This window comes from Choristoneura fumiferana, chromosome 5 (assembly GCF_025370935.1).
Source record: "Choristoneura fumiferana chromosome 5, NRCan_CFum_1, whole genome shotgun sequence".
Lineage (NCBI taxonomy): Eukaryota > Metazoa > Arthropoda > Insecta > Lepidoptera > Tortricidae > Choristoneura > Choristoneura fumiferana.
The window spans coordinates 10,501,301-10,510,803 of NC_133476.1; the positions used below are offsets into that span (position 1 = coordinate 10,501,301).

The window sequence follows — 9,503 nt, forward strand, 5'->3', positions numbered from 1 at the left end:
TTTTTCGTGAAATAATTTTAGCGCCCAAATTTTAACCATAACCACATTCTTTCTCGCAAACCATACAGGGTGGAAAGAATCAATGGGCCCTGGAGGGTAACCACCTTAAATCCTTTAGTTAGCTAATTGTACTGAAAGGAAACAAATTACTTTATTTTTAACAGACTTCAATAAAGGAGAAGGTTATCAATTCAGTTGTACTTTTTTATGTTTGTTACCTCAGAACTCCGTCATTTATAAACGATTTGATTTTTTTTTTGCGTTCGTCTAAGAATGTCTTCAATTAGGTCCCATACGCACCAAATTAGGATCTGATGATTGGATCTTAAGGTAATCGAGGGAACTCCTCAAATGTTGTAGGGACACCTAAATTGGAAATATGAAAATGGAAATTGGAAATATTTAGTGGTAACTCGTGCAATTGCTCTTAAAAATCATCATTTGGTGAAGTGGAACTGATGATGAAGACCACAGTTAAATAACAAAAATTTCACGTGTTGAATTTTAACTACTTGAACACATTAAGATTGGTTTTTTGGTATTGGTCCAACAGTGACCAACAGTGACCAACAGTGGTGTAGCGGTATAGCACGCGGTACGGAATACCGATGACCTGGGTTCGATTCCCAGTGTTTGTCTTATTTTTCTGGTTTTTTCTGTGCATCTATATTTCAGTTTGTATTTTCAATTTTACTTGAACACAGTTGCTAAGCAAGTTATGCTCCTCGTAATGCATATGGTAAAACGGGTGGTGAAACACCAGGACTCCTCAATAATGAACGTCTCTGAGTTGGAAAAAGCAATCTTTCGTAAAAGGTGGCGAGCAGTTGATATTAAACTATTGTATCTTAGATTATTTACACTAAAAAGCGTAAAAAAAATGGTTAACATAAAATTTAACCGACTACAAAAAACTATGAGAATAATTTTCTACCAGTCTGAAGTCGGTCGGTGCCTCAGCACGGGCCAGCAGGAGTGGTTGAAGCCCAATATATAGTGTGTAGGTGAGGTACATAACTATAGGTCCACTCCTGTCTGGCTCGTGCTGCATGAGGTACCGACCGACTTCAGACTGGAAGAAATTTTTTAAAAATTAAAAATATATTTTTTTTGTAGTCGGTTAATTTGTTTGTAATTTTTTTTTTAAGAACACAAAACTGCATTTAAAGATCTTCTAAACTTCTCCGGGAATAGAACCAACTAAAAATTAAAAAAATAAACACGCTATTTAATTATACGAATCAATAGGATTATTGTTCAGGATAAAATTTGTCCAATAAACATTTAATCATTTAGCCTTACACTTATCTGTTTTACGAGATACTTACCATGAAATAGAATATTTATTAACATTACCTAGTACTGTTCACTTGTAACAAGTAAATGATACCTACGTTATAATTTTCTTATTTCTCTATCACCCAAAGACATCATAATCGTGACGTACAAGCTTGGTAATTTTATTTATCTCTCAGTACCGACTTCGTGTAATAGTACATTGTGTTTAAGGGCGGTAAATAAGGAATTACGAATGAGAGTCTATTAGAAGCCCCGAAGTCGAAAGTGAGGGCTAATGAGTCGATGTTCGTAATTCTAGTACGCGCCCGTGCGACATACAATGTTTTTTCATCACATTTGCAAGTATAATTTATATTTGTAAAAGAAAAATATAATTCTTCTAAATATTGGCGATACTTAGGCTGTGCTCTTGGCAGCGTCGCCCTCTACTCCCTCGCATGCGCCGCAACGTGCGTGTGCATGTGGTGGTCCATGTAGTCCTGCAGCAGCGCGCGCAGCAACATCAGTACGGGCCTGACTCATTTACAGACTTGGGCTTCATGACAAGAAAATGTGTACGCGCAATGACTCATTTAACCGACCACGGGTTTCATGACAGCACATTAAGGTCGAGGGTTTTATTTGGGGGTTTGCAAACCAAGGTAGCCTGCATGTTACGACACTGTTTACGAGCAAGGTGTGATAAAATATTGGAAGGGGTGGGGGCGCTCGATTTTATGAAAATTTTGCACTTTAAAGTTGAATATTTTGCAAACAAATCGCTGAATCGAAAAATCGTTTAAAATACCTATCCAACGGTACTCCACACTGCAAGGTTGGATGAGAGAAAAAAAACACCCCCACAGCGGCGGTTTTAGCTCATGTAGCGCCCGTGTGCTTAGTGCCATCTAGCGCGGTCAAAATGAATTGATAAAAATGCCGCATTCGGCGCCCCTAACACCGTAAAGTAAAGGTAAAGACGCCTCCCCACTTTTAAATCTATGGGAGGTACTATAAAAAAAAATTGTCGGCATTTATTGTACCATTTGTCGGCATAGTTTACATATATATTCGTGCAAAATAACAGCTTTCTAGCATTGATAGTCCCTGAGAAAAGCCGCAGACGGACAGACAGACAGACATGGCAAAACTATAAGGGTTCCGTTTTTGCCGTTTTGGCTACGGAACCCTAAAAAGTAGGCTGAAATGTGTGGTGCATGGGAGAAATTTGTGTCTAGACTCCTGTCCTGGTGTAGCGGTATGGCACGCAGCACGGAATGCTGTGGACCTGGGTTCGATTACCAGCGCTGGTCTCTTTTTCTGGGTTTTTTCTGTGCATCCATGTTTCATTTTGTATTTTCGGAAAAAGGATTTAAGTTAGTTGCCCTCCAGGGCCCATTGATTCTTTCCACTCTGTATATATTTAAACACTGGCCTAGGTGTAAAAACTTAGTATTATCACGTCCGTGATATGGAAATTTACATTTGTTTTTAATACTTCATTTGCAGACAACTATACTCTTATTATTTAAGTCTTTGCCACTTTCTGTGGAACGAGGTGTCTGTAAAACGCAATCAATGATCAGATTAGCAACGAGGAAAATCGTGTAATGAGATGCCAGGACAATTGAAATTGCACGTTGAAGAATGCAATCAGATCAGAATCTTGTCAACCATACTGGTGGAATTGTTGTTATCAGTCACAGTACAAGTGTTTTGTTTAAGATATAGATTGTATTATCACATACGTCATGTCTGATTTGATAATATAATTAAAACCCATTTACATTGCTTAATTGTCCAGTAACTTCTTAGCTGCTCACCAACATCATAAGACGAACCCAACAACGCAAAACGGAATCCAACATGTTTCGAATTATTTTTCTTGCGCTTATAGCGTGTTGCATGGCGCGACCTCCGCTGGGTTTTGAAGTTAACAACGTGATCGTCGTGCCACCCAATTGTTCCGCTGGCCAACAGCTAATCAATGGCCAATGCCGCGATATATGGAGGGACACCCCTGCGGATGGATTAGCTATCGGTGTGACGAATTGTTCTCCTGGTCAACAACTGATTAATGGGCAGTGCCGTGATATATGGAGGTTATCAGGCCTGCCGTTTGAAGACCCTGCACAAGCAGTTACTGCAGCTCCGTTGAACGTGATTACGGTGCCAACCAACTGTCCCGATGGTCAGCAACTGATTAATGGCCAGTGCCGTGATGTATGGAGGTTATCAGGCCTGCCGTTTGAAGACCCTGCACAAGCAGTTACTGCAGCTCCGTTGAATGTGATTACGGTGCCAACCAACTGTCCCGATGGTCAGCAACTGATTAATGGCCAGTGCCGTGATGTATGGAGGTTATCAGGCCTGCCGTTTGAAGACCCTGCACAAGCAGTTACTGCAGCTCCGTTGAACATGATTACGGTGCCAACCAACTGTCCGACGGTCAGCAACTGATTAATGGCCAGTGCCGTGATGTATGGAGGTTATCAGGCCTGCCGTTTGAAGACCCTGCACAAGCAGTTACTGCAGCTCCGTTGAACGTGATTACGGTGCCAACCAACTGTCCCGATGGTCAGCAACTGATTAATGGCCAGTGCCGTGATGTATGGAGGTTATCAGGCCTGCCGTTTGTTGACCCTGCACAAGCAGTTACTGCAGCTCCGTTAAACGTGATTACGGTGCCAACCAACTGTCCCGATGGTCAGCAACTGATTAACGGCGAGTGCCGTGATGTATGGAGGTTACCTAGTGAAAATAAGTCGATACAAGTAGTAACTGCAGCTCCGTTTAATGTGATTACTGTGCCAACCAACTGTCCTGATGGTCAACAATTGATTAATGGAGAATGCCGTGATGTATGGAGGTTACCAATTTTACCGCTTAGAGACCCCGTACAAGTAGCAACTGCGGCTCCATTTAACGTGATAACCGTGCCTACGAACTGTCTTCCAAGTCAACAACTCATCAATGGCCAATGTCGGGACGTATGGATAAAGGATAATTTAAAGTAAGTACTACCTACCATAGTTAACTAGAAGATACCAATTTAATCGGTTTCAGACTTTTTTACGAAAAAAATATCAGGTCAACTAACCAGGACAATCCGCACCTCTAGGCTTACCTACTGTAACTAGCGCCACAGAATAAGTAATAGTACAAGTACTAGCGCACAAAATTCAATTGTACCAATAACATCCCCAACCAATCCACTCGAATAACATGATCGCTTCGTATGGTTTGGTGTATACCAAACCGTTAGATACACCAAGATTCTAAGTAGGTAACACACAAATTCATTGGCGGCGGAATTCTGAGCCCGCAAAGCTCCGTTTTATGCTCACACAGTTAAATAACACAGCAATACTTGACATTTCAACTATTTACGAACATACCAAAATTTTCCTTTAGTTTATAAGAACGTAGCGAGTTATAAACTGATTGCGAAGTAGACAAGTATAGGTAAGAATAGAACAGGAATGGATATAGGTAGATCTATTATGTGATCAATCAATTGTTTTTATCTTCATTACCGATCTTTTTCGCAGAAATCACAGAAATTTAAATTGAAAATTTAATCATCTGTGTGAATTTTTAAATTATATAAACACATTGTTTCTAATTATCTGATCAAATAAAATAATGTTCTTTTGTTAGTCGATGACGACGGCGTGTTCCATACGCGTAGCGCAATTTATGATTTAAAATACTAGGTATAAGTATAAGTATATAAATACAAATATTTTTTCAGGTCTTCGCTTTACCTGACCAGAATCATCGAGGCTCTTAAACAACTTTCTGCTAATGAAAACGTACAAGCGGTGGAAACCGCTACAGAGGCCATGAAAGTTGACGATGTCGTGCCGAAGAACGTCATCTCCGTGCCAAACCAGTGCCCCGCTGGTTACAAACCAGACGCTCTTGGAGTGTGCCGCGAAATATTTTCCGCCTAAAGTCTCCAAAGCTTAATAGATACATTGTAACCTACTCAAAAATACCCAATTATAATAAACTTTATACAATCCATAAACTATGCTGTAATAACTGTTAATTATTCGTTTGTTACCTATCCGTTAAATTCAAGTGGGCTACAGTTTAAGATATTTTTTATCCCGGAAAATTGTATTGTTCTCGAGGGAAACAAATAAACGAATTTTTCGCAGACGGAGTCGCGGGCTAAAACAGCGGGATAAAAGGCCGTAGGTATCTGTAAAAATTCAGTGTTAACAACGCCCTACTTCTAAATAAACTAAAAGAATTTCCTTGCTCACCCACGACTTTACGATAGCTAAGTTTATGCAAAATATGTGTGTTCATGCAGCTATTCCACCTCCACACTGTAAGAACACACACAAATCACACAAACCCATCTACCACCACCACCACACCACACTGACGCGTTTCGAACTCAACCAGAGCTCATCTTCAGAGTAACACAACCGTACACCATGCTACCAGTTGTTAGACTAACAAACCACAACCACCGTTTTAATTTGTCACTACTCGTAACTCCCCAAGTACCCACAAATATTTTATCAAACAAAACAAAACTACCCACAAATTATTTATAAATTTTAACCGTCCTTCAAAACTACCTTGATTTTTTATTTATTTACTGTGAAGGCATGTTTTATTAACTACCATTGCTGAAATTAGACCCAAGCCGTAGCAAAGGAGATGAAACTATAGACCCCATACTGTTGTACCTAATTATCTCCATGCATTCTAAAACATCGAGACGAAACTCCTTGCCAAATAATGTAACACTTCATACGAATCTGAGTCCGATAAAGAATGATTTAATTCTAACAGATGTTTGGCAAAATTCGATCTATCAGGATGCTCATTCCTATATGCCGAAACATGCTCTTTAAATCTAGCATTAAAACTGCGACCTGTCTGACCAACATATACTTTACTGCAGTCATTACAAGTGAGCTTGTAAGTATAACACCCGATCTATTTACCCCTACTTCTTCCCTTCTGGACTGATGAAGAAGACCGTAGATGGCCAATGGAACTCGTCCCAGCTCAGTAATGCTCGCGCGTCTATAAACGATCATGATTACTAAACCTAGATAAGCGACTAAGAAGAAGCTTTAAGTTAATGATTTTATCGAACTGATCTGATGCTGAAGCCGGAAGGTCGGCAACGGAACTCTGTTATAAATCAACGTAACTAAGCCGCGTTTGCGGGCTTAATGGAATCGTTGTGAGATGTACTTTGGCTACAAATCACTAAAAAGTGAGAAATAAAGAATTTTTTTAACAAAAAAGTAAAACCAGCTCCAAAAATATAAAAAAATAACAAAAAATGGAACCGACTAGCTCGAAGTCGGTAACTCAGCACGACCCAGCAGGAGTGATTGAAATGAAACCCATAGTATGTGTGAGGTAGACGACTATTGTTCCACCACAAAAATTTTTTCAAGAGTTTTGTTTGTAGTCGGTTCCATTTTTTGTTATTTTTTTGTTATATACTGCTACAGGACCCCTTAAAATTGATTTTTTTTATTATTTGGTGCTGTTTCGGCAATACACTGTATAAATTTCAGCTTTCTATCTCATACGGTTCTTGAAATACCTACAGTGCCTAGTGATTAGCAAATAGATAGACAGACGGATAGTGAAACGTTTGTCACCCTGAGGCTATGGAACTCTAACAATTAGAGAGGTCCTTAATTCCAATTAGCAGTAGTGCCAGTAGTGCTCCATGCTCCATGCTAGCCTAGGCTTATGGATTATGATTATAAAAGCTTTATCGGAAATACTAACTTCCATTCACGACTAAAAATTCTCACTGTACCTAATTATACTTAAGTAAGTCCTATTGACCGGTCTGAGTGGAGAGCCTTGGGGGAGGCCTATGTCCAGCAGTGGACGTCTTTCGGCTGACATGATGAAGTCCTATTGGCTAATTAATTGTCTGATATCCGACTGGAGGGGGGTGGGGTGCAGATTTGAGCGGTGAGGTGAGCCCGTGGTATTGGTTGCGGCCGCTGCCTTCACAGTAGGACATGAGGACATTAGAGCGAACGTGAGCCGCTTCAGGGGCTACGAGGAGTAGATCTTCATAAACAATGATAATATGAAGTCCACCTGGTGGGAGGCCTGCTGCTACTGCTATGAATAATAATGAGGCCTGCCAACGCTTCGTCTTCCGGTTCGTGGTCGCCACTCGAAGACTTTTCTCCCCCAACAGTTATCTGTTCTTCGAGCGGTGACCGCCCATTGCCACCTCAACTTCTCTTTAACAATTCTAGATTCTATCGTGCAAAGAAACTCCGAGCGTAGCTCTCTTCATCGCTCGGCGCCACAGACTACTAAGAGATACTAACGTATCTCGGTGCGTCGCTAAATTTTTTTACATGACGTGTACACGTCATACTAGTTTGGGAAAGCTTTCATGCTTTCATATACTAACTGCATGGAGTTGTATCCAAAAATATACCTAATTCACTTCTCCCACTCCGGTTGCCTAACAAAAATGTTCACTCCACGCCACTGATACCTATATTGAACATTTGCCGCATATTTAGTAGGTACGGAACCCTACACTGCGCGTGGTCCGACACGCATTTGGCTGGTTTTTACTTCTACGAAGTAGGTACTATATGTATAGGGACGTCCCGCCCGAACTGTAGATATTACTGTTTTGATTATCAGTAATGTGTCTCAGGAAAGACTGAGAGATTATTTTTGTATTAGGTAGGTAAGTATGTCACAGATAACGGCCAAGCTCTTCGCACTGTTTTATCTAAAACAAAACAAAAACTGACATGTATGACCGGAAATAAGGTACCAAGGTAGTAGGTAAGATTATGTAAGCAATGTAGGTATGTAAGTAACTATATCTAGTAACTGTACGTGCTATTTACTCGTACCTAAAATTATATATCTGCCTGTGTAAGACAGTTTAATAACAAGTGTTTAGCAACTACGACGCAAGTCAAATATTTAAGTATTTTCATACTTTTGTTGAGTAAATTGTGAAAAAGTAACTTCTTGTACTTATACATATGCGGTGTTTGAGGAAAATAGAGAATCAAGGTCCTGGTTGTTTTCGTAAGCCACATAACGTTCTAACAAAAAAACTTTTATTAGCATTTTCTTATATACATATTATGCTTAACAATAACTTGGTTAAATAAATCGATCGATCGATAGGTGTAGAATAGTGTATCAGCACCATTGTGTTTTGTCTATACACAAATGAAGTTCCCTCACCATATCTAAGCGCTCCATCGACACAGTGGGGGGAGGCTCCAATAGAGAGATCTCTCTCCAGGCAGGTGTTATGCCTGGGGACCGAAGTCCCACATTGGTGACCCCGACTATCGACGAAAAACGCAACCTTCGAAGACATCCAAGACGAAGACGCAGTCTCACAGCAGGCCCGACTAACCACACCGTGCACCACTAGCATGTTGTAACTACATAGGTACATATGCCTGGTGTCTACAGTGTGACCACCTCAACTCAACGCAGCTCAACGCAGCTCACACCACCCAGCTCAACACAGCTCACCACAGCTCATCGCAGCTCACGCATCTCAACGCAACTCAACTCAACGCTCGCCAACAAGGCTCCGAGCAACACACTCAAGCAACTGGGACCTGCAAGCGCCCATATGACGCACAGACTGCACCGCATTCCACGCCGACCTCCGGCAATTATACATTCTGTACAGAATAAGTAATAGTCCGGTCTAGAAAGGGGGGCTGATGTAGCGACTCCTAGCGCCATCTAGTGAACAACGATAGAAACTCCGACCATGTTCTACATCGCGCTATCAAAGTTTCTCAACGCGGTCGTATATATATACAAGTTCCGACGCTCTTCCTTAGGACTTCTTTCACCAAGCATAACACCTGCCTGGAGAGAGATCTCTCTATTGGAGCCTCCCCCCTCAACGTCTATGTTGTATGTGCCGTAAGTGGTGGCGCATTACCCTTTAGGCCAGTGTTTGTTAAATGATATCCAATTTATCTGAGACTAGAGTTTTTACCCGCAGCTTCGCACGCGTAAACTATTCGATCTGGTAGATACAATTGAAATTCCGGGATTTTAAGAAAATCCCGTGGGAAACACCAAAATTTATATCGTAATCTTCATTAACGTGTCGTGTTAAAAACAACTATCCCGTGGGAATATTGGAATAAAAGAAGCCTAAGTAATCCACATACCTAATTTCATGACTCTAAGCCCAGCGGCTGTTTTTT

At 40.8% G+C, this 9,503-nt stretch overlaps 1 protein-coding gene across 1 annotated transcript; it reads left to right on the top strand.

The window, feature by feature from the left end:
• The first annotated feature begins 3,183 nt into the window (after positions 1-3,183).
• On the top strand, positions 3,184-5,260 carry LOC141427723 (uncharacterized). Its single transcript, XM_074087319.1, has 3 exons — positions 3,184-3,620; positions 3,677-4,291; positions 5,033-5,260. Exons 1-3 carry the CDS (start codon positions 3,184-3,186, stop codon positions 5,232-5,234), a joined length of 1,254 nt encoding a protein of 417 aa, XP_073943420.1. The 3' UTR covers positions 5,235-5,260.
• The last annotated feature ends 4,243 nt before the right edge of the window (positions 5,261-9,503 follow it).